A 26,733-nucleotide genomic window follows, 5' to 3' on the forward strand; every position below is an offset into this window, starting at 1 on the left:
TTGCTGAATGCACTCGTCACACCAAAGGAGATTTCCAAAATAGTTGGAGTGTCCATAAAGACTGTTTATAATGGAAAGAAGAGAATGACTATGAGCAAAACTATTAGGAGAAAGTCTGGAAGATACTATTAAAGAAGAATGGGAGAAGTTGTCACCCGAATATTTGAGGAACACTTGCGCAAGTTTCAGGAAGCGTGTGAAGGCAGTTATTGAGAAAGAAGGAGGACACATAGAATAAAAACATTTTCTATGATGTCAATTTTCTTGTGGCAAATAAATTCTCATGACTTTCAATAAACTAATTGGTCATACACTGTCTTTCAATCCCTGCCTCAAAATATTGTAAATTTTGCTTCCCCACCCTGTAGGTTTAATGTCATTCCATTACCTGCAGGAAGCCGACCTCCATCATGGGGAACCCAAAGGCACAGTCATTGGGTGTGGCTCTGATTGTGTAGATGATGTGTGAATTAACTGATGTGTCTTTGCTGATGAGCAAGTTGTTGAAGGAGCGACCAGAGCTCTCAAAAGGCGGTGGCCTTCTCTTGTGAACAACAGCTGTAAGAAACATCATAAAGATACATTAAGGGCAATTCACAGGCCGCAAAGTGTAGGCGAGTAATTCTGTCTTGATCAAACACATAAAAACCAACTAGATTTCAAGGAATAATACGTAAAGACCAAACTGTACCATTTTCATCATTTGTCGTTGGTGTCTTTCCAATGTTAACAGCATCCACGTAAAAATCTTCATCAGAGTCGTCTTTGTACAGATGAACCTGGTGCAGTTTGAACTGATTTCCAAAGTATTTTGATTGCAGAGAGCTGAGCAGGTCTGTGCATTTATAACTCCATCTGTGGGAAAATAAAATACTTAATCGTACTGCCTTCTGCAAGCTTGTGTACATGTGAAATAGACTGTTTTACTCACTTGTCACCCTTATTGAAGTTAGACATGATATTCTCAGTCACTGAAGTAGTTGCCCCTTGAGTGTTGCGGTAAGTGAAAGCTACTCCAATTTCATTTTTCAAAACTCCTTTGTATGCAAAGCAAAGCTGAAAAAAAAGAAGTAAAACATGTTTTATTCTGAAAAAAATAGCAGAAGAAAAGAGTTTAATTGATAATTTGCGTAGTGGCCATTTTCTCTGATGCATAATGTAGTTCTGTGGTGTTCCAATAAACTCAAGGAATCAGGGGCTCGTTTCTGACCTAGCTCGTTAAATCATTAAGCCCGGCACAACGCAAAATGTGTCTATTTAACGCATTTTGCGCTATCCTGTTTCTTGGCTTGCTCTTTGTCCGTGAACAACTAACGCAACGCAAAATGCATTCGTGCGTTAATTCATAAACCCCAACGCAACACAAAATGCGCTATCCTGTTTCTGGGCTGATTCTAACGTGGACCTCGGAGATCCGCGTTATAATGAGGACGTATTCTTGTAGTTTCATTTCACTTCACTTCTGTCACGTATTTCCTTTGAAATATTATTTACATTTGAAAAAGAAGATTTTTAACATAAGTTTGACAATATCTTTAATGATATCAGATTTCTCCCATGGACATTTTGCGCTGATAAAAATGAATTTACCGAGTGAGGACCGATCCGCTCACTCAATTTTATTCTCTATCGATTTATGGATAAATATAGATTAGTTCAGGACAAAGTGTGTGTGGCTTTGAGAAATGAATGAATGAATGAATGAATGAATGAATGAGAACCATACGGGGGCAGAGCCAGTGAACTGGTGCCACACACACCAGCAAGTGTGTGTGTGTGTGTGTGTGCGTGCGCGTAATGAGATATGAGCGCATGGATGAGAGGAACGGAACAGAGTTCAGTTTTTCTATATAATCTGTTTGTCCTGTTGTTCGGTGTGGTTACGACCAACAGCGCCCGTTTAGAGTTCTGTTAATAACGTGCGGAATAACTGGGTTCATCCTTAGACGTCCAGCCGGAAGCACGATATATATGTGGAAATAATTAATAATAAACAGCGGGAGCGGAGGCGTTGTTCTGGGTTAAATAGTGAACGCACCTGTTTAGCGCACCCTTCAGTGCAAATAGTGAGCGTACGATGGCTTAGCGAACGCAACGAGCGCAGAAACGGATTTTGCGTTCGTTAAGCCTCTGCGTTCGCCGACCCATCGTTCGCTCACTATTTGCGCTGAAACGACTCCGTTCATTATTTCACTCAAAAACGTGCCCCAGATGAATCATTATCTTCTCAACACTTTCAAATATTTCAAACATTTGCTAAATTAAACATGAGAGAAACGGCCATGACGTACATATGTAATACAGATTCTAGATCTATGTAAGCAGTTGAGCCAAATAAACCATAAAGAAGTAATGAATTTTACCATCGGATACTGGTCCAGTACAATAGGGTTGTAGTTGCCTCCAGACTCTTTGATGAGCTGGGTGTTGAAGAGGGTCTCAGCATTTTTCAGTGACCACATCCCACAGAAAGCCACGTGTTTCACAGGAGTACCTAATTCATTCTCGAACTGGTGAGGACAATAAAAGATTAGAGAGCGAAGGATCAGTTCATTTAATCAGGGGTTTCACTATGTTTTCAATGGGTCTACCTGGGTTCCAGTGTTTTCCTACAGGAAATGTGTTTAATCTACTAAAAACATCTATTATTTCACATTATTTAGTTTTTTTTTTCCATAATTACTTTCATATTTATGAACAAACAATGCACTTAAATGCATCATCTATTTAGTTTAGCCTTAATGCTCTCCATATACAGTACATTATATACATGATTTAACACCTATTTCAAAAAGTAAAATGAACGGTCTTCTCTGTTGGCAAAGCACAGGTGTCAAACATGTGGCCCGGGGGCCAAATCTGGCCCACCGAAGGGTCCAGTCCGGCCCGTACAATGAATTTGTGATATGCAAAAAGCATACTGAAGAAATTATCAATCAATGGTGTAAAAATCCTTTTAATTCAGGTTCCACATACAGACCAATTAAATCTCAATTGGGTCAGAGCAGCAAAATACTATATAAATAACCTATAAATAATGAGAACTGCAGATTTCATCTTTGTTTTAGTGTAAAAAAAAGTAATATTGCATGAAAATGTTTATATTAACAAACAAAAAATGTGAATAATCTGAACAAATATGAACAACTTGAAATGTCTGAAGAGAAGTAAATGCAATTTCACCAATATTCTGCCTGTTACTAAACGTTTTATATATTTGTAATTGTAATGTAAAATGTAATGTGCATGCGTAAATGATAAAGTGAGGCAGAATATTGGTAAAATTGCCCTTGTTTTTCCTTAGATATTTCTAGATGTTAATGTTTTTCAGATTTTTAAGGAAACATTGTGGGTATAAACGTCCTAACGTAATTTTACTTTTTTCACTGGTATTATTTTACTGGTCTGGCCCACTTGAGATTATACTGGAGTGAATGTGGCCCCTGTACAAAAATGAGTTCGACACCCCTGGCCTAAAGGATCAGAATCACTGGCCTGTATTTGCACTCTACGTTTTTACATTTGTTCCATGAAGATGCATTAAATTATTCCCGATAGTCTATTAACTTTATTTCGTAGCTTTTCTCTTCATTGCACTGCTTTCACTAGTGTATGTGTATGTTAGCGTGTTTGTCCAATGATAGTTGATCATTAAAAAGTCTACCAAATTAAATTGAATGAAACTAAAAACTAGCTTTAAAAAAACAAAAGGAAATTCTTTTTTTTTCTTTAATATCCAATCCAATCCAACTTTATTTATAAAGCACTTTAAAGCAACTGCAGTGGACCAAAGTGCTGTACAGAAGAATAATTACAACCAAAATAGAAGAATAAAATACAGAAATAGATTTAAAGACATAGAAACTGTGCAAAAAAGGAAGAAGTGCTACACAGAAATAAAATAAAATAAAAATAAATAGAATAAATAAAACCCAAATAAAAGATAGATTAAAAAGCCATACAATTAAAAACAAATAAATAAATAAATAAAATAGATAAATAAGAACAAAAACCACTACCAAATAAAAACAATAAAATAAAGATAGTACCTTCAAACATCTCATATGGTTTCAAAAGCCAAAGAGAAAAGATGGGTTTTAAGAAGGGATTTAAAAACAGACATAGATGTATATAATATCTATAAATATATAATATATATAATATTTAGCTATATCAGCCTAACATACTCATGTGTTTCCATTTCACTGGATAAGTTTGCTTTTGTTCACTGATTATTTAACAAGATTTTAATCTCACAAAACAGTAAGTAATTCTCTCCACTGACCTGATAGTTGTAGTCATCTTCATAGTCTTTGAAAAACTTCACATCGGGGCCTTCACTGATCAAAATCTCATCAGGACAGTCTGCTTCCATCAAGTCCTCCAGAGCTGAATGTACCTGTTCACAAACCCAATACCATAAGTACATTAGAGACTTTTGGAGTGATTCTGGTCCTTTTAGATTTCAGGTTAAATCTACATTTTTTTGACACTTTTAACCCATAAAGACCCAAACAGCCGCTGGCAACCAAAACCATCTACTGATCTAAAAATGATGAATACTTGTTGATCCATTAATCCTATCAATACATGTAAATAACTGGTGTAAAATATAGTTTGTCATCTTTTCATGGTCATCAGATATGACCCATTTGGACGCTCAGAGGATTTGTAGTTACCGTGGAAACACTGTCATCTTCTACAACACTGATTCACCAGTAAAACCCATTTATTTGTTTGTTTGTTTGTTTAACAGGATCCCTATTAGCTCCCACCATGGTTGTTGTGAGTCTTCATGAGGTGCAGAATGAAAAGATTAAAATGTAAATACACTACATATACAATGCAAAAAACATACAATTAGAGATTGAATTTCATACAGAAAGTTTACATAAGGAATATACAAAAGGTCATACAATTAATTTGACCGTACATCTACAAAACATGAAGTTAAAATGGGATTTCATGGCTTTTTTAAAAGTGCATAAAGCTGGAAATAGTTATAATGTAATAACATATCCTGTATAACAAAATTGACGGTGCTCTATTGTTTTTGTAATTCTTTTTGTTTGTTTGTTGAATGTGTGGGTTTTTTTTTTTTTTCTTTTTTCTTTCTACATTTGCTTTTCATATTTTTATTGATATATTTTCTTATAATATATCCTGTTGTATCACTGTAAAATGTTTAATGGGTGAAAAGAAAGAATAAACAATAAAAAGCGAGTTACAAAAGTGCATAAAGTTGATAAGTCCTACAGCTTTTTAGGTAATTCATTCCGACCTTGAATGGATCTTAAAAAGACAGACATTTTTAAAATAAATAAATAAATAGGAGTTTGATAAATGACAGTGGATGGACACAAAGTCACTTTTCCTTCAGTTTTGTCTGTTTTTGATATGAAAAACCTCAAGTTTAATCTGACTTTTATGAACATTTACACGATTAGCAAATTAAATACTGGAAAATATCTGATTTTGATTGAATAAATGCAAAATACAGAGGATAATATTATAATAAATGGCGATAAATCACTTAAGAAAGGTGAAATAGAGAGAAAAATTCATTTGGGAACTGACACAAAAGCAGTACTGGGTCTTTATGGGTTAAACGTTATAGTCATATCCTGTATCTGAGCATAAAGGCAGACTCTTGTCGGACTCTTTTACTACAGACCTGTGATTCAGTTGCATTGAAGGGTAGAGGCTCTGTAGGGATTCCGTCCATCAGCAGAGTAAAGGTCTCCAAGTTGCTTTTTCCTTTGGTAACCTCATCAACCGTGATATTAGTGTCGAAACCAAGGACGTCATAATCCAGAGAATCAAAATCACCTGCAAACCAACAACATACAGTGAAAATCACTCAAATTAAGGCTGTTATCTCCAGACTCCTTCACAATCAGCACCTCTTTAGTTTTCCTTGACGACACACTTTCCTGTCTTCTTACCTCTCTCTGAATCAAACGTGATTGTGAAGTGAGTTCCGTCATCATCTTCCTGTTTGGTGACTTGGACTGTATCGGGTTTGATTGACCAAAGATCGTCCACGGCTGCTTCTACCTGAGCCGCTGAAGCTGTTACAGGTATTGGCACTAAAGAAGACGAAACATTAACCCTTTCATGCACGAATTATGAGAAACTTAATCAAGATTTTTTTTTTCCCTAAGTGTTTTCATTTCTCTTTAAACATGAAAAAAAAAATGTGATTGAAAAAATTTTTATAAAAAAATTTAAAAAATAAATAAATAAACAGATAAAATAAATAAAAAGTTAAAAAAAAACATTAAAAAATAAAAAAGTTAAAAAAAAAAATAAAATAAATAATAATAATAATCTAATAATCATCATCATCATTAGCTGGACACCATGCGTTTAATTTTTGAAGCAACGAAACATGTATTTACTGATAAATTGTAAGTAAAGTAAAGTAAAGTAAATTTTATTTATAGAGCACTTTTCACAGACAGAGTCACAAAGTGCTTTATCAATTCAAATCAGAATCAAATTAAGTTTACAGATTAAAGTTAAAGATTAAAAGTTTAAGTTACAGTTAAAACTATGGGGGGGCTTGTGATTCTGAGGGTTTATGCTCAAGGGAGATCTACACAAGGTTACCAATTCATGTCCGAAAAGGTACGTAGTGTCTTAAAACTTTAATAAAGATATGTGTAAAAAAAAAAAAAAAAAAAAAAAAAATCTATGAATACACAAGAGAACAGCTGTAGAATAGCTGTCCACTGTAGTGACCAGTGTACATGAAAGGGTTAAACATGATAGATTTTGTACTGTCATTTAATATAATAAGATAACACATCAATAAGGAGTTAGGTCACAGATGAGTGGGCAAGAAATGAATGTAGCCAGAGTGATGTCACACATTGTTTTTGAGCTACGATTTGAGAATTCGAATTCGCATTTTGGTCACAATCTTATTTTCTTGGAGCCAAAATGGAGAAGCAGGAAAGGTGATGAGTAGCTAACAGTACCGCTAATTTACAGAAACGATAAAACAGCAAATTTCAAGAAACTTTTGCATGACAGAATCCTTTATGAGTCTTATTAATGAAAAAAAGAAAAATGTGCAAAATAGCATCTGCAGCTCATATCAGGATGCATTACTGATAACACTGGTCTACAAGGAAAATGCTTCCAGAATAAAAGGAATGAAATTTTACCACATGACAGTCACTGATAAAGAAAAATCAAGTCAAAAATGCTGGTTGGCTGAACTTTCCTTGGGTCAAAATGTGAAATTCAAGAATTAACAAGAGAATGGGTTTGACTCAAAAGGAATATTTGTCTCAGAGCTACAAGATCTACTTCAAAACACTGTCTGCACATTAGAATACATTCACTTTACAGCAGGGGTGTCAAACTCATTTTGGTTCAGGGGCCGTATTTAGCCCAATTTGATCTCAAGCGAGCCAGACCAGTAAAATAATGACTTAATAACCTATAAATAATGACAAATCCAAACTTTTCTCTATGTTTTAGAGCGAAAATCGTTAACTTACATTATGAAAAGGTTTACTTCTACAAACTATCCTTTCAAAAGATGTGAATAACATGAACAAACTGAAAAAATAAGTTTAATTTTAACAATATTCTGCCTCAGTTTATCATTTACACATGTACATTCTAACTTACAGATCACAGTGGATCTACAAATACACAAAACATTGAGTAACAGACACAATATTGTTAAAATTGTACTTACTTCTCTTAAGACATGTCGGGTTATTCCCATTTTTTTGCAAAATTATACTTTGTTTTAGTGTAAATACATGAAAATATTTACATTTACAAAGAGAAACATTTGAAGTTGTCATTATTTATACAGGGTGGGGAAGCAAAATTTACAATATTTTGGGGCAGGGATTGAAAGACAGTGTATGACCAATTGGTTTATTAAAAGTCATGAGAATGTATTTGCCACAAGAAAATGTACATAATAGAAAATGTTTTTATTCTATGTGTCCTCCTTCTTTCTCAATAACTGCCTTCACACGCTTCCTGAAACTTGCGCAAGTGTTCCTCAAATATTGGGGTGACAACTTCTCCCATTCTTCTTTAATAGTATCTTCCAGACTTTCTCGTAATAGTTTTGCTCATAGTCATTCTCTTCTTTCCATTATAAACAGTCTTTATGGACACTCCAACTATTTTTGAAATCTCCTTTGGTGTGACGAGTGCATTCAGCAAATCACACACTCTTTGACGTTTACTTTCCTGATTACTCATATGGGCAAAAGTTTCTGAAAAGGTATGGATAATAGTGTTAGGTATGATTATGACATCAGTATATGTTTGGTTTCAAAACAATTGACGTAGTGCCTGCTGAGAAAAAACAACTAAATGTTCATTGTAAATTTTGCTTCCCCACCCTGTATGTTATTATGATTATATTTTACTGGTCCTGCCCACTTGAGATTGAGTTGGTCTGAATGTGGAACCTGAACTGAAAGGATTGTTAATATTTTAGTGGAATTTTTGCATTTCACAAATTCATCCCGATGGCCGGATTGGACCCTTTGGCGGCCCGGATTTGGCCCCCGGGCCGCATGTTTGACACCTGTGCTTTACAGGTTCTATTTAGTGGAAGCTTTATAGAACTATTATATAAATGTACATAAACCAATATATATGTGTAACTAGAAGCACTCGGAGAGCGCAGACCTCCACCAAGGCTGATCAGTGCCCCCCCCCCGTGGGCCCCCCCACCCCCGATCACCACCAAAATTTAATCATTTCTTCCTTATCCCATTTCCAACAAACCCTGAAAATTTCATCAAAATCTGTCCATAACTTTTTGAGTTATGTTGCACACTAACGGACAAACAGACAGACAAACAAACCCTGGCAAAAACATAACCTCCTTGGCGGAGGTAATAACACTTAATCATATACCTTGAAAACATCAGCAAACCAGCACTTTTGTCATTTATTTTCCAATTAATCTTATTAAAATACATAACATTTAGCACATTTAATGTCTGAAGCAAATCATTTCTAAACTAGAAAAGCACTCGGAGAGCGCAGACCTCCGCCAAGGCTGATCAGTGGCCCCCCCCGTGGGCCCCCCCACGCCGAGGAGGTTATGTTTTTGCCAGGGTTTGTTTGTTTGTCTGTCTGTCTGTCTGTCTGTTTGTCTGTCCGTTAGTGTGCAACATAACTCAAAAAGTTATGGACAGATTTTGATGAAATTTTCAGGGTTTGTTGGAAATGGGCCCCCCCGTGGGCCCCCCCACCCCCGATCACCACCAAAATTTAATCATTTCTTCCTTATCCCATTTCCAACAAACCCTGAAAATTTCATCAAAATCTGTCCATAACTTTTTGAGTTATGTTGCACACTAACGGACAGACAGACAGACAAACAAACAAACCCTGGCAAAAACATAACCTCCTTGGCGGAGGTAAAAAATTGTAGGCCAGTGTGAGCTAAGGTAACATGTTTAGTGTATTAAAGTTTAGGATATTTAGATACACTTAATGGGTAGATATGTGGTATTTCGGATCCAATCTTGTGTGTTTTTTTATGAGAAAATTCCTCAAAGATCTGATCATTTAACTTTCATATACAGTCACATCTTTAACATATATGGATATAAAACCACCTTGGATACTGATATATTTCTATGCTTTTCTTCCATTCTACCACTACAAAAGCTACATAAGTTCATGTTAGCAAGTGAGGAAACTAATTGTAACAGCAACTATGAAAGTCTTATATTAAACTTAAAATCTTATTTACAATATGACTGAGAAAACAGAAGATAGTGATGATAAAAAGCAATATATCCAAATATAATTAGAACCTTATTACACATATGAGAAATTAGTGGCGATATAAGGAAAAATAAACAAAACAAAACCAAAAAAAAGCCATTACAGCCAATAAAAACAACGTTCAAAAGGATCACTAGTGCACATATGGTCCCAATAAACTGAGACCATAAAATAATGACGATAAAAACACTTGGTCCAAATAAAATTAGAACATTATTATTACACACATGAGGAATCAGTGGCAATATAAGTAAAATAAACAAAATAAAACCAAAAATGTCATAACAGCCAATAAAAACATATAGAGAACTAATTTGTAAAAGGATCACTAGTGTACATATGGTCCCAATAAAGTCACTGAGACCATAATAATTCAATGGAATATTAGCGACTTAATATTAAGGAGGACTTCAATAAGAGGCAGGATTTATTATAACCAGCATCATTGAAATTATACTTTAACATACTTCCATATTGGCTTTGGTTTTAAATTGTGGTTGATAAATATTAACTAAAAACTGATTACTAAATGCAATAAACCTAAAATCAACCAAATATTTACTGTTATAACCTTGTGTACTGGAGAGGACCTGGGTATATAATATTGGTTCTGTATTGATATATACACACCAAACTGTTGATATTATAATTCCCAGGTTTCATTCATATCACAGATAAAGGCTGATTTGTATGACTTTCAAATATGTTTAACTGAGTCACAGTCTGGTATAACTGTTTACATCAGTGAATGTGGGTCAGACAAACAGTTTCACGTCGTGTTTATCAAGGAAATGGATCAAATCTAAGATGAAGTTGAAGATATTTAAGCACATGTTGTTTTGTGACTGTAAACACCTACTAATAGTTAACACAGTAAGTTCAAACATGCAGTTCAGGTGTTTTAGTAGCATGCAGGTTTTACATTATCTTTTAATGTTTTTATATCATTCAGTGCACATTACCAGTTGTTGCAGGACCGTAGCCCAGTGTGAAGAAGGTGCTCCCACACAGATGACTGGCACAGCTGCTTTTGACGCTCACCTTCTGGACCTCTTTAACTGGGGTGACACTGCTGGGCCACCAATTAAAGGTTATCACCTGGAGGCATGAAAAAATGAGCTCAGGTGAGATTAAAAAAAAAAAAAAAGCAATATACATTCATTGTTTGTTTATTTCCAGCATTTACAGAACACATGCAAATTCAAAATTCCAAAAAAATCATTCATCTACATTCGAAAAGGAGTGGGAAGAAGAAAAAACTTATTTAATCCCACCCCCATTCTCATCATCAAATAACTGAACATAATAACTTTTTAATTTTTTTGGGTTTCTGTAAATTGGCTTAGAACAGGGGTGTCAAACTCATTTTGGTTCAGGGGCCATATTTTGCCCAATAAGTCTCAAGGGGGCCAGACCAGAAAAATAATGACTTAATAACCTATAAATAATGACAAATCCAAGTTTTTCATTTTGTTTTAGTACAAAAAAACCCCCAAAAAACAATGAAATTATGAAAATATTTACATTTTACAAAAAAGATGTGATCTGAAAAAACAGAAATTTCATTTGAAAAATTAGTGCAATTTTAATAATATTATGCCTCGACTTATTATTTATACATGTACATTACACACAGTGTTACATAAACATTTAGTAACAGGCAGAATATTGTCAAAATTTTGGAGTTTGGAACTAAAATTTGAACAATTTCTACAGTATTACATCTCTTATTATTAATACAACTCCAGATCACAGTGGATCCATGAATGCACCAAACATTTAGTAACAGGCAGAATATTGTTAAAATTGCACATTTCGGGTTGTTCATATTTGTTTTTATTATGTATTTATTTGCATTTTATTGTGAAAGAATAGTTTTGTTAATGTAAATGTTTTCACAGTGTAATTTTTTTTTTTTACTTAAAATTTTCCCACATAATTTTTCACAAAGAAAATTTGTAGTTGTCATTATTTATGGGTTATTGTGTTGTTATTTTTACTGGAGATCACATTTGTCTGTATGTGGAACCTGAACCAAAAGGATTTTGACAGCCTGGACTGTTCAGGTTCATTTTTGCACTTTCATCCTGCGGGCTGGAATGGAACCTTTGGCGGGCCAGATTTGGGCCAGATTTGGGACCCTGTTTGACAGCTGTGGCTTAGAGTCTGGTTTTGACCAACTCTATATATAAAGTGTCATGAGATAACTTTTTTGTTGTGATCTGGTGCCTTATAAATAAAATTTGATTGATTTCTCCAGTAAGTCGCTTTGGAAAAAAGCGTCTGCCAAATGCATAAACATAACCATAAATACTCACTCCTGTCCATTGACTTCAAGCCAGAACAATAAACAAAATAGGCTTATACCAAATTAGAATGAACTCATTTGACAGTATTTACATTATAGAACCAAAATGTGTGTAAAAAAAAAAAATAGAAACAAAGTACAGTCCTGGTTGTGTTACCACAGGTAACAGTTAACCGTCAACTCACATGATAATAACTACATACCAACAATGGTAAAAACAAAAAACTGCAATACCACAAGTGGTAAAGAACAGCAATAATTACATACCAACAATGGTAAGAAAAAAGACACAAAAAGCTACAATAGCACTAATGGTAAAGGGTAGCACATACCAGTAATGGTGAGAAGGTAATGGACAACACATACGAGGGCCGTTCAATAAGTTCATGGCCTCACCCAGAACAGAACAACACAGACTGATAATTTATATTTTATTTTTCAACATAATCTCCATTTACAGCAATGCACTTGGTCCATCGATGTTCAAGCATCACTATCCCATCACGAAAGAATGTAACATCCTGTATTATAACAACCAGTATTTCTGGGTGAGGCCATGAACTTATTGAACAGCCCTCGTACCAACCAAATGAGGAACAACAAGCACACATTAACATTTAAGACAGAATATTGATGGAACATTAGTATTAAGACCATCCATCTTTATACTGGTACTTTATATGAGAAGCATTTCTACACTGAGCCTCTTTATTCTGCTGTTTATCACATTAAAGGACTTATTTAATGATCTATCTCCTCTTATCCCCAAAAATAGTCTTACTGTGAACAATACATATGTGCAACTTTAAAGGTACCAAGTCTTTCTACTTTAAAATATTGTGGCGTGTTTGCCGCAGTGCATTATGGGTAGTGGGTATTTTGTTGTAAATGTGTTATTTTTATGTGCAAGAATTCAGCAGGGTTGTTGTGTTAGTATTAGTTTTGACTTAATATGTGTATGGCAATGTTTATTGGCCTTTTTGTTTATTTTTTCTGTATTTTTGTAATTTGTAAAGTTGCACTCTTAGAGCCATAGGCAGAGCAATGACTATCCTGTTGTAATTGGTCCAACACTGATCTTATTGCTTGCCAAATTAAAAGCACAACTTATGCTCATACTTAACACAGAACTAACTTCCTGCCAAACTTCCACCTATGCTACAATATGATCTCAAGGTATTTTTAGAGTGTTATGAATAAAGAACTCTGAAGTTAAAGCGTGTATTGAATTGTAGTGATATGCACTGATTCTGTCCATATCTGCAGTATGTAAGATTTATGTGACCACTAGAGGGAGTAGTGAGTCAGAGCTCCTAAAAAACAACTTTTAAGAAAGTGACAAAGTGATGAAAGCTGGAAGCACTGTGGTTTTCACCACTGGACACAACTCTAAATGAAAAAAAAAAAACGGAGTTTGATGCTTAAATCACAGCGTTTCTTTATAAAATTTATGAAGGTATAAAGTTATTATGCAATGGTATTATCTTTGTCAGTTTGCTGATCCACAGTTTGGACCAAGGTTATTATTGTTAGCGAAAACTAACGAAATGATGAAAACTAGAATTGTAAAAACATTTTCGTTAACTGAAATAAATAAAAACTATAATTAAAAGAAAAAACGATAGCTAACTGAAACTGTATTGTGTGTTTACAAAACTAACTAAAACGTATAAAAATTATGGACAAAATTCCCTTCGTTTTCGTCTTTGTCAACATCCGACTGATATGAAATCGATTTATTTCCCTCAAGCAATTTTAGCTAGCGGCACCATACGACACTTCACCGTCCGTCACTTCTCGTCACTTGTCATTTAGATTCATCTTCTCGTTCCCACTCTACCTGGAAACATGGAGACTAAAGTTGGGAAAAATCAGCAGAGTCCTGTCTGGGATTTATTTGAATACGACGACGAAGAAGATAAAAGATATGAAAAAACTAAAACTAAGCATTTAGACCAAAACGAAAACTTATAAAAAACTAGCAAACCTGCTCTAAAAACTAATTAAAATGAACTGAATTAGAGGGGAAAAAAAACTAAATAAAACTGAACTATAATGAAAAATCCCAAACTTTTAGAACCTTGGTTTGGACCAAACTATGACAGTTCTGACCATGTTTGGACAATTCCAAACAGACCTTTAGAGCAGTTATTGACAACACAATCCATACAGAAAACAATGGTGATTTGTGGTTTTACTGTGGCTGTTTTCTGTCTAAAAACAGAGCTAAGCTAACAGAGCTATAATGTAAACCAGGGGTGTCAAACTCATTTTAGTTCAGGGGCCACATTCAGCCCAATACGATCTCAAGTGGGCCGGATCAGTAAAATAATAACAGTTAAAAATTAAAATTAAATTATGATCATGTTTACATCACAAAAATCTGAATAACATGAACAACTACAAATGTCTTAAGAAAAACAACTGCAATTTTAACAATACTAGGTCTCAGATTATTAGTTTATCCTTCACACATGTGCATTACAACTTACATTACAATTATAAATACACAAAACATTTAGTAACAGGCAGAATATTGGTAAAATTGGATTTACTTATCTTAAGACACTTGAGGTTGTTCACATTTTTTGTAAAATAACAGTTTTTTTATATAAACATTTTCATGTAATTTTACTTTTTTACACTAAAACTAAAAGAAAATTTGCTGTTTTCATTATTTATCGGTTTAATATGATCGTATTTTACTGGTCTGACCTACTTGATATCTAATTGGTCTGTATGTGGAATCTGAATTAAAATAATTTTGACATCCTCGATTGTTAATATCTTCAGTGTAATTTTTGTATTTCACAAATTCATTCCAGGGGCCAGATTGGATCCTTTGGCGGGCCGGATTTGGCCCCCGGGCCGCATGTTTGACACCTATGATGTAAACTATCAGCTGACACAGAATGTAAAGATTATAAGATAGAACTGCTTTAAACTTAAAAACGCTAATCTAATATTACAAATCTATGTCAGAGCAGAACCAAGTGAGCAACTACAAACCTGTTCTTCATCAAACACGTCATAGTTAGCCACGATATCCTGAACCTCATTGACGGCATCGTCTGTCTGGTCTTCTGTAAAACGACTCTCCTCGGTGAACAAGGCAAGGTTTACCTTTGCTGCACCACCATATTCTTGTTGCAGGATTTCAATGTAGTAACTGCAAAAACAAAAAGTTTCAGAGTCATTATTAATGAACGTGTAAGGTAATTACAAAATGTGTCGCTTTAATACTTACTGTTTTCCTTTCTCCAGATTCAGTACGTCTGACTTTTGTGAAGCCAACTGTTTGAAGTCTCTCACATAATATCGCTGATAGGCAATTTTAACCTGAAATGTGCATCAGCAAGAAAGATTATGAATGTTTTATCATATATACAGCCATTTTCAGCTTCTACAAATCAAGGTTTTTCTTATGATAGCTGTAAAACAACTAATGCCTACACAATTAAAATAAAATTCTGTATGCAATTGAAAAAAAATAAAACAAAAAAATCAAAAACTTAACTTTAAGACTACAACGATTAGATTTCATCACTGTAGCCTTTTATCTAAAAACAGTTTTTCATCATTTACCAATTTTATTAATTTTAACATAGTGAAACTGCTTTTTAGATGCCTTAATGGACTGGCCCAGAAGGCTCTGAGTGCCTGAGTGTTTCGCTTGCAGAGTCATGGCAAGGTCACCAGAGCAGCCTCAAATGGAGATAGCAAGGTGCCTTACAGAAAAAGTGCCTTTGCTTGGTCTGCATTCTCCATGAAAGGAGCTAATCTAGGTGCTTAAATTGCCCCACGATCACTCCACTCGTCTGGGGAACATTGTCTGGTGGTCCCCAGACCTTGTACAAGACAATCCAGGCAGGCTCTTTTCATGGGTCGTTCCACGTTGGTGGAACGTTCTACCAAGTACTATGAGAACAGAGGCATCCCTGCCTATCTTCAAGAAGCTCCTGAAGACCCAGCTCTTCCAGGAGCACCTCCTGTCCTAGCACTGTCAGACATTCCATTTTAAATATTTTAATAAAGTTCTTCCCAGGCTTATCACAGATTTTCCCAGGATTATCTCTGGACCTGCTGCGGTGGTCCTGCCTCTCTCCTGCCTTCATCATCATCACTCACTTATCCTCAACTGCCTCCATGTGTCTCCCCCTGCTCCCCCCTTCTCCCCTTCTCCCCCAGTCTCTATCTCTATCGCTCTCTCTTTCTTTCTTTACTCTCTCTCTTTAACCCCAACTGGTCCTGTCAGTCGTCCATCCTCCAGGAGTCTGGGTCTGCTCCAGGTTTGTGCTGTTAAAGGGAAGTTTTTCCTTCCACTGTCACCAGTCACTAGTGTTTGCTCCTGGAGGATTCTGTTGGGCTTCTGTAAGTTGGCTTAGAGTCTGGTTTTGACCAACTCTATATATAAACTGTCATGAGATAACTTTTTTGTTGCGATCTGGCGCTATATAAATAAAATTTGATTGATTGAGTGATTTAATTGTTTGTTCCCCTGTAAGTCGCTTTGGAAAAAAGCATCTGCCAAATGCATAAACATAAACATAATCTGTGGAACCTACTCTCTGTTGAAATAAAAACTTTGACAAGCTTAGGTTTATTCAAAAAACTTACCAAAAAAAAGGATGTGCCATAAACAGTGTACTCATGTTTAATGCTTGTATAATGTTTATCTGTTTCTTTGTTTTAACCTGATTATTTTCTTTCCTGTACCTCAGTTTTGTATGTAAAAGGTCATTGTCTCTCCATTCCTTTCTGTATTTTAACTTTTCATAAAAGCCCATCTAGGGACCGGTACTGCAAATCAGCTTTTTCTATAAGCACTATGATGCATGCATGGGATTGCTGTGTTACAGTTGGTCTATGTCTTTTGTATCTGTCCCTATCAAATAAACCAAATAAATAAATAAATAAAATAAATAAAAACTGATAACCTTGTCTATAACTGTAACTCATATAAGTATCCTACATTTGCAAAAACTTCAACCGTGGATTGGATCTATACTCTGAAATCTGCTACCCCGACACGCTGCAACAATACATCCATGATAAAAAAAAAAAAGACAAATGTAAAAAAAAAAAAAAAGTGCATGAGCTGACACAGCCATGCCTCTACCTTATGTTCTGGAAGGCTGGAGTTGCTCAGATAGACTTCACATCGGTCATCACAGTTCAGGTACATAATGAAGTTTCCGGTGGATGGAGGAACAAACAAACCAGTGGTTCGTGTAACAAAAGTGTCGAGTTCATTAGGAAATAGAACAGGCATGGAGTCCACCCACTGCGTCCAGTATCCAGTGCTGTTCTCATTGTAGTTCCATATGTCGGTCAGTTGGTTGACTCTGGTGTTATTCCACACCTCCATCAGCAGACCTCTGCTATCTGGGTTTACATCAGAAAGAGGAATAATATAATAAAACTGAATATGATAAAAAGGTCAGTGTCAGAAATAGACATTCAAGAGTTAACTCCACTCTTTTTTTTTTTTTTATCCCTTATTTTGGCTTCTGCAGCTTTAACCCTTTCATGCATAGTGGTCACCCCAGTGGACAGCTATTCTACAGCTGTTCTCTTGTATGTTCATGGATTTTGTTGTTCTTTTCTTTCTTTGTTTTGTTTTGTTTTTGTTTTTGTTTTTTTACACATATCTTTATTAAAGTTTTAAGACACTACATATATTTTCTGACATGAATTGGTAACATTATGTAGATCTCTCCTGAGGATAAACCACCAGAATCACAAGCCCTCCCCATAGTTTTCACACAATTTATCAGTAAATACATGTTTCTGTGCGTCAAAAATTAAACGTGTGGTGTCCAGCTGAGTGGACATTTTTGCAACTTCATGAAAAACACGCTCATAAGAATTATTGTTCATTATTATTATTATTTATTTTAGTTTTTTAAATTATGTTTATTTTATTTATTTTAGTTTTTTATGTATTTTTCAGAAGAAAATTTTCAACCGCATTGTTTTTTTCATGCCTAAAGAGGAATAAAAACACTCAGGAAAAAAAATTGATTAAGGTTCCAATAATTTGTGCATGAAAGGGTTAAGTTAACTGATTAATTCCAGTCCTCCAGCTTTTTATACCTGTAGGAGTTTCTGTTTTTCATCATCAACAGGAACAGAATCAATGCAAAAGCCAACAGAGCATTATTTCTCTAAATGGGTGCTTCTATGAAACTGGGTTTATTTTAGTACCTGACACTTTACCACCTTTTTACACCCAATAATAAAAGACAAATTTAGACATATTTCCCCCCTGGATGTACCTAATGATGACTTCAGATAAATGCAAAAAAAACTTATACTCTTGCTCTGAGCCATCCCACAATGAATGAGATTTTAATCAAATAATTGGGGCCAAAAATAGGACCAAAACTGGGACAGGAAAAGCGACCTAGGGTGTGAGTGCATTTTATTTTGAAAACATGGCTTGAAATGATCTCATATACTGCTATAAATAAAGACACTGTGTTAAATTTGATGATGCTAGTGTTTTTTCTAATCCAGACATGCAGGTTTTTCATGACTCTCAGTCTCATTCCAGATTTCGTATGTAACGTATCGTGTCTACTTGCGTTACATACAGAACCTGCCTAGTTAAACGCATATAAATCGCAAACGATTTTGCAACAGCGGTCATTTTTGTGAAACACTCTGCCTTGCATAATTAGTTAAATTGCCAAAATGTACCTCTGAGAGAAGAAAGAGATATTTTTTAAAAAAATAGTAGTGCGTAATTTTCGTGTCCGTTTGACCGTGTTACATGCGGATTTTGTATTAAACATAATGTAAAATAATATAAAAATGTGTTTTATCTGATAAATAGTTTCTCTTTTATCTCAGTAAGTATTTATTTTTTAAATACACCCAAAGTGCTTCCAAATTGGCTTCATAACATTAGTCTACATCTGGTTTGAATTTTTAGTCCCATGTCCTGTTTTTAGGGACCAGTTTCATAGAAGCACCCGAAGATGTAGGTGTATTTATATATTTACGTAACTGATATATGTTCATTTTTAATTGTGCAAACACAAATGCACTTTCTGTGACAGGCTTCCTATTATGCTTATTTTTGTTGTTTTTTCTATGATATGTTTGAGTGTGTTTTTCCTTGTCATTTTTAAGTGTCTTCTTTTGTCCTTCATAGATCTTAGATGTGTTTTAATGATTTTTATGGTCCATTACTTGAATTTATGTTGAGAACCTCTGTCTTTGAATAATTTTCGAATATTACCTGGAAGACATTTTGTTGATGCCCTAAACATGAGTTGTGCTGTTTAGTAATCCACCAAATCTAATAATTTGAAGTCTACTGACTGGAGAAAAAGTGGGTTGGTGTGGTCATTGTAATGAGCTTTACGAACTGTTGTAAAAGCTTTTTTTTGAAGGCAAATCATTGGTCTCATATAGCGCTATAAATAAAGACACTGTGTTAAATTTGATGATCCTAGTGGTTTTTCTAATCCAGACGTGCAGGTTTTTCATGAATCTAAGTCTCATTCCAGATTTTGTATGTAACGTATCGTGTCCACTGGCGTTACATACAGAACCTACCCAGTTAAACGCATATAAATTGGAAATGATTTCGCAACAGCGGTCATTTTTGTCAAACACTCTGCCTTGCATAATTAGTTAAATTCCCAAAATGTCCCTGTAAGAGAATAAAGAGATATATATATATTTTTTAAAAATAGTAGTGCGTAATTTTCGTGTCCTTTTGACCGTGTTACATGCAGATTTTGTATTAAACATAATGTAAAATAATATAAAAATGTGTTTTATCTGATAAATAGTTTCTCTTTTATCTCAGTAAGTATTTATTTTTAAAATACATCCAAAGTGCTTCCAAATTTGCTTCATAACACTAGTCTACATCTGGTTTGAATTTTTAGTCCCATGTCCTGTTTTTAGGGACCAGTTTCATAGAAGCACCCGAATATGTAGGTGTATTTATATATTTACGTAACTGATATATGTTCATTTTTAATTGTACAAGCACAAATGCACTTTCTGTGTGACAGGCTTCCTATTATGCTTGTTTTTGTTGTTTTTTCTATAATATGTTTGAGTGTGTTTTTCCTTGTCATTTGTAAGTGTCTTCTTTTGTCCTTCATAGATCTTAGACGTGTTTTAATGATTTTTATGGTCCATTACTGAATATGTATGAGTCATGTGAACAACTGAAAATATCCTTGTTTTACTGATTAAATTAAATTAAATTAAATTAAATTAAATTAAAAACATGAAATTTAAGCTTTTATCACTTTCAGACTGTTTTTCCTGGGTAAATTCCACACGTAGAAGTATTTGATAATGAGGTCAGCTCTATTCACAAATATTTTGTATAACGTGTGAGTGGAAACATGTGCCCTTGTTATTGCCACATAGTTTACGATGCTGTCACAGTACACAGCACTTCAAAGTCCTGATGAACTCTGATACGTGAACGTGCTTTGATACGGCAGCTTTGTTGATAAGTAGAAAACAAGATGCTTGAAATTCTTTACAGCGTGATTTGGGCTTAACATGATGAGACAATGACACAGCGTTAGTAACAAGACGTATTTATCTTGTCAAAAAAAACAGAAGAGGAATATCTCACATGGGTAGATTGTCCTGGTATCGTTCATCGGTTGCTCAGGAGTCATGCATGTAATCATGTCGTCAGATACGCTGATGTCTTCACAAGGCAGGCCTGGAAGAAATGAACTGTTAGTGATTGAATGTCGGTCATATTTACGCAACTTTTTCACTGGACCAGCTCCATTGTTTTTGTGTTTGATATGCAGATGACACAACAATGTACAAATTTTAAAACAAAGCAATTTTAACCCATGAAGACCCAGCGCTACTTTTATGGCAGATGAATATGAATATTTATATATAATATGAATTTTTACCTCTGCCAAGTGAAATGGTGGAGGTTATGTTTTCATCGGGGTTTGTCTGTCTGTTTTTTCTGTTAGCACGATAACTCAAAAAGTTATGGATGGATTTTCATGAAATTTTCAGGAAATGTTGATTCTGACACAAGGAACAAATAGTTAAATTTTGGTGGTGATGGGGGGGGGGGGGGGGGGGCTGATCTGCCTTGGTGGAGGTCTGAGCTCTCTTGAGTGCTTTTCTATTTCTCTATATTTAACCTTTCTTGCTAGATTTATTACCATTTATTATAACATTATCCTCAATATCTTGCATTTTTTCGGTGAAAATCAAGTATTTTCCTGTGTTTAATTCACTGATCATGTAGATGTTCATAAAAGCTCAGATTAAAGGCAAGGGTTATTATATCAGAAACAGAGAAAACTGAAGAAAAAGTGACTTTTCAGTAAAAATATATCAATAACTGAACCTAAATCAAGCATGCATGTGTGCCAGTGATGAGTACTAGAAAATTAACCTTTTTCTTACACTTACACATGACTAGTGGCAAAATACAATCTGAATCAGAATCAGTTTATTTGCCATTTGCAGGAAAACTGCATTGGAAAATGAGTTGTAGGAGCTCAACATAAAATACATAAAAGACAGTACAAGGTAAAAAAAAAACAAGAAAAATTACATGAATAGAGTAATAAAAAGACAGGTGCCCCCGTAGATAAACTGACGCTCACTTGGACAAAGTGCATGAATATAAAGTGTGTTATTTATACACAAATACAAAAATAAAACACACACCATACATTATTAAGTATGTGATATGGAGTTGTTAAGGTTACGCACAGCACTGGGAAAGAAACTGTTGGCAGACCGAGAGGTAGAACATTTGAGAGAACGATAGCGTCTGCCGGATGGAAGAAGAACAAAAAGACCAGTGCCAGGGTGACCAGTTGAATCATCATTAACTGCAATAATTTATGGAACAATTAATCATCAATCAAAATTTAATGACAGCCCTATCTGTGATTTTGGATACGTTTAAATGAAGTCTAATGTTAACTTTTCTGAACTATTCTAATAAAATATGATCCAAACTGTTTAACTGTGATGTTTTGAACTTTCTAAATGTATCTCAAATGACTGACTAATCATTCATTACTTGGACTGCTTTAATATGGCCACAGTTTTTTCTTAATTTTTTAATTAAATGAACTCTTGTTGATCTTTGAACCCTGGAATGAACTCTTAATTGGCACTTTACTGCTGTATACTTTATAAATAATAATCTTAGTTATTTATGGGTAACTTTTTAACTTTTGAGGGGGTATTTTTGATTGTTTTTTATCAGTATTTTATCATTTTTATCAGTATTTTACAGTATTTTACTAAATGTTGCTGACAATCAGGAGTACAGTGTTTTGTTTCTGTGTATTTTATATGCTGAAATGACAAATAAAGCGTAATGTTAACTTTCTTGAACTATTCTGATAAAATATGATCCAAACTGTTTAACTGTGATGTTTTGAACTTTCTAAATGTATCCCAAATGACTGACTAATCATTCATGACTTTGACTGCTTTAACCCTTTCATGCACACTGGTCACTACAGTGGACAGCGATTCTACAGCTGTTCCCTTGTATATTTATGGATTTTGTTGTTCTTTTTTTTTTTTTTTACACATATCTTTATTAAAGTTTGAAGACACTACATATCTTTTCTGACATGAATTGGTAACATTATGTAGATCTCTCCTGAGCACAAACCCCCAGAATCACAAGCCCTCCCCATAGTTTTCACACAATTTATCAGTAAATACATGTTTCTGTGCGTCAAAAATTAAACGTGTGGTGTCCAGTTGAGTGGACATTTTTGCAACTTCATGAAAAATAGGTTCATGAGATTTTTTTTTTTTCATTATTATTTTTTTAAATGTATTTTTACTTTTTTTTTTTTTTTTTCAGAAGAAAATTTTCAATCGCATTGTTTTTTTCATGCCTAAAGAAGAATAAAATCACTCAGGAAAAAATTTTGATTGAGGTTCTCATAATTCATGCATGAAAGGGTTAATATGGCTACAGTTTTTTCTTCATTTCGTAATTAAATTAACTCTTGTTGAACTTTGAAGCCCTCGAATGCACTCTTAATTGACACTTTACTGTTGTAGTAGTAGTAGTAGTTTTATTTCAAGCAAATAGAATCATCAGATAACAAAGAACCATACAACATGGTCAAACAAAATTTTTCTCCCCTCCAAAAGGAGTAGGAAGAAGTATAACTTATTGACTCCCACCCCCCTTTTTACAAACTAATAATCAAACTAGATCCACTTTCGTTGCTTTGTTAGCACACATTTTCTTCTGTACATTTTTACAATAACACAAACCATTCACATACACTTTTTTGATCACCTCACACACAATCAGATTTACATAATCAACCGTTTTTCATATAAATTATAATATTTACATGCACTTTAACCCTTTCATGCACAGTGGTCACTCCAGTGGACAGTTACTCTACAGCTGTTCTCTTGTATATTCATGGAGTTTGTTGTTTTACTTGCATACCAACCAACACAGTGAATGCTTATGCACCATCCCATAATACACTGCAATTCATACTGTTACTGTAACATTCCTGTTCTTGATAAACCTGATCTGCAGCAACATATTTGAGTGTAAATCAGTTGTTAATTGTTATCAGACTGTAATTAACAGGTTTGTTTGTTTTGTTTTTTTTAAGTTGTTGTGTTTTGTTGTTTTTTGCATATTATTTGAGTGAGTAATAAGTACTATTATAGTATGTTAAAATGTGAGAAAACATCAGATTAGCAACATAAGAAACATTTATTTCATAGTTGTCACACAGTATGACAGTAAATACATGTTTCTTTGCTTCAAGAATTAAATGCATGGTGTCCAGCTGAGTGGACATTTTTGTAACTCCATGAAAAACAGTTTCATTAAAAAAAAAAAAAATCAATCCCATTGTTTTTTTCATGCCTAAAGAGGAATAAAAACACTAAGGAAAAAAATCTTGATTAAGGTTCTCATAATTCATGAAAGGGTTAAATATTTACTCCAAATATATTGATCAATAAATGTGATATCTTCTTATCATGATAACCAATTAATTACAATAATATCTTATTTTATGCGTACTTTTTTGTTATAACTAGATATTTTCAGTTATTCGGATAATGTTCTATATTTTGTTGTTATAGTGGATTTATACATCCTTTTAAATGCACAAACTGAAGAAGCACTTTAGAAATAATAATCCTAGTTATTTATGGGTAACTTTTTAGGCGTTTTTTTTTTTTTTTTTATTGTTTTTTTATCAGTATTTTATTATTTTTTTAATCAGTATTTTATTGTATTTACTGAATGCTACTGACAATCGGGACCTGAGAACAGCATTTCATCTCTGTGTATTTTATATGCTGACATGACAAATAACTTTAATTTGATTTGAATGAGTAAAGTTGTGAAGTGATTTTTTAATAGCCATGTTACAATAGACCTAGATCATATTTTATGCGTACTTCTGTGTTATAACTCGATATTCACTTATTCAGATAATGTTCTATATTTTGTTGTTATAGTGGATTTATACATCCTTTTAAATGCACAAACTGAAGAAGCACTTTAGAAATAATAATCCTAGTTATTTATGGGTAACTTTTTAGGAGTTTTTGTTTTTTTATCAGTATTTTATTATTTTTTATCAGTATTTTATTGTATTTACTGAATGCTGCTGACAATCGGGACCTGAGAACAGCGTTTCGTCTCTGTGTATTTTATATGCTGACATGACAAATAACTTTAATTTGATTTGAATGAGTAAAGTTGTGAAGTGATTTTTTAATAGCCCTGTTACAATAGACCTTACTTAACCTGTCAGACTCGAAGTCGAGTGACATGTGAGACTTTACGAAACCCAGTGTCGTCAGTCATTCGTCATGGTCTGATGAGCCTCTGAACATTTGGAAGATTCTTTCGTCTGTGGTGCAACAGCTTCACATCTCCTCTTTTGTTTAAAGAATGCACACACTGAGCTTTGTTGAAGAGGATTATCACCACCGCGTGACTTAACACTCCTGAACAATGCATCATTAAGTGTCTCGTTTGGTGGAAACTCACATCTGTTCATACCGAACATCTCGTGCTATTGATTAAAAGAGTTGGCACGACTCTAGGGTAGATTTAGGTAAAGATAGTGATGATTACCTCCGACCAGAACACGAGCAGGGTGATCGGTTTCATCAAAGAAGCGACCGTGGATGGTTATGAAGGTTCCGCCCATGACGCTGCCGGAGGATGGTGTGACTCCTTTCACATCTGAACAAAACAAATGACAAAAACACTTTACTGTACCTGAAAAGAACGGCAGAACTGGTACTAAAAGCTACCGTTTCACTTGTCATCACATGTTTCTTTCATACCTGCGTAAGTCTGCAACATGCCGAGCTTCCCCAAAGACATGATCCTGTATACCGACTTTTCGGGCAAACTCCTACAGATTTGAAAGAAAAAGAGTGAAAAAGTGTTGTTTGTGCTGTTGTATTGTTCTTATTTATCAAATTGCAAAAAGTTCAATTGTTTTTTTTTTTTTTACAGGGTGGGGAAGCAAAATTTATAATATTTTGAAGCAGGGACTGAAAGACAGTGTATGACCAGTTAGTTTATTGAAAGTCATGAGAATTTAAACCTTCAAATCATATTTTACTGCATTTCTAACGGTCTTGTTGTCTACCTCAAGTTCAATTGCCATTTTTCTCATGGATTTGGTTGGATCCTTTAGGATTTTGGATTTGAGAGCTTTAATAAAAGCTTTGGTACGTTTTTTGTTGCTTCCTCCACTTCCAGACTTTCTCGTAATAGTTTTGCTCATAGTCATTCTCTTCTTTCCATTATAAACAGTCTTTATGGACACTCCAACTATTTTTGAAATCTCCTTTGGTGTGACGAGTGCATTCAGCAAATCACACACTCTTTGACGTTTGCTTTCCTGATTACTCATATGGGCAAAAGTTTCTGAAAAGGTATGGATAATAGTGTTAGGTATGATTATGACATCAGTATATGTTTGGTTTCAAAACAATTGACGTAATGCCTACTGAGAAAAAACAACTAAATGTTCATTGTAAATTTTGCTTCCCCACCCTGTATAAGAAGATATCAAACATTTTTTCAATACAAATTAGAAGATTTTTAGAAGATTTTCCTAAAATAATGATTTGCATAATATACAAGCAGAGGAACAAGACTGTGTTCCTTATTTTAAAAGTGAAACTACTATGACACCTTTTCCTAAGAATATTAAATCTGTCTGAAATAACTGTTTTCTTGCTTGTAATATGCAATTTTTTTATTTTATTTTACTGTTTTTACTAATGTAACAAATGTAATAAAGCATGACTCCTGCTACTGAACAACTCTTTAAAGCAGGGGTGTCAAACTCATTTTAGTTCAGGGGCCACATTCAGCTAAATTAGATCTGAAGTGGGCCGAACCAGTAAAATAATAATGTAATAATATATAAGTAATGTCAAGTCCAAACTTTTCTCTGTTTTAGAGCAAAAAAAAAAGTAAATTTACATTATGAAAAGGTTTACATCTGCAAACTATCCTTTCAAAAGATGTGAATAACATGAACAAACTGAAAAAATAAGTGTCATTTTAACAATATTCTGCCTCAGTTTATCATTTACACATGTACATTAGAACTTACAGATCACAGTGG

General features: G+C 34.2%; 2 protein-coding genes across 2 annotated transcripts in view; both read right to left on the reverse strand.

The window, feature by feature from the left end:
* The window catches only part of LOC115428346 (fibrocystin-L-like), a 43,751-nt gene extending 41,244 nt beyond the window's left edge, over positions 1 to 2,507 (reverse strand). Inside the window, exons 1-4 of the mRNA XM_030147340.1 lie at positions 2,364 to 2,507; positions 932 to 1,056; positions 692 to 855; positions 389 to 558 (exon numbers count right to left, since the gene is read on the reverse strand). Of these exons, the coding sequence (XP_030003200.1) occupies positions 389 to 558; positions 692 to 855; positions 932 to 1,056; positions 2,364 to 2,462 (558 nt within the window). The 5' untranslated portion in view covers positions 2,463 to 2,507. The remainder of the gene's footprint in view (positions 1 to 388; positions 559 to 691; positions 856 to 931; positions 1,057 to 2,363) is intronic.
* The window catches only part of LOC115428163 (fibrocystin-L-like), a 36,402-nt gene continuing 12,168 nt past the window's right edge, over positions 2,500 to 26,733 (reverse strand). Inside the window, exons 11-21 of the mRNA XM_030147010.1 lie at positions 25,433 to 25,503; positions 25,218 to 25,328; positions 20,709 to 20,801; positions 17,214 to 17,479; positions 15,342 to 15,433; positions 15,104 to 15,263; positions 10,749 to 10,884; positions 5,946 to 6,089; positions 5,675 to 5,829; positions 4,258 to 4,399; positions 2,500 to 2,510 (exon numbers count right to left, since the gene is read on the reverse strand). Coding sequence (XP_030002870.1) covers positions 2,500 to 2,510; positions 4,258 to 4,399; positions 5,675 to 5,829; positions 5,946 to 6,089; positions 10,749 to 10,884; positions 15,104 to 15,263; positions 15,342 to 15,433; positions 17,214 to 17,479; positions 20,709 to 20,801; positions 25,218 to 25,328; positions 25,433 to 25,503 — 1,381 coding nt within the window. The remainder of the gene's footprint in view (positions 2,511 to 4,257; positions 4,400 to 5,674; positions 5,830 to 5,945; positions 6,090 to 10,748; positions 10,885 to 15,103; positions 15,264 to 15,341; positions 15,434 to 17,213; positions 17,480 to 20,708; positions 20,802 to 25,217; positions 25,329 to 25,432; positions 25,504 to 26,733) is intronic.

This window comes from Sphaeramia orbicularis, chromosome 11, assembly GCF_902148855.1.
Source record: "Sphaeramia orbicularis chromosome 11, fSphaOr1.1, whole genome shotgun sequence".
NCBI lineage: Eukaryota > Metazoa > Chordata > Actinopteri > Kurtiformes > Apogonidae > Sphaeramia > Sphaeramia orbicularis.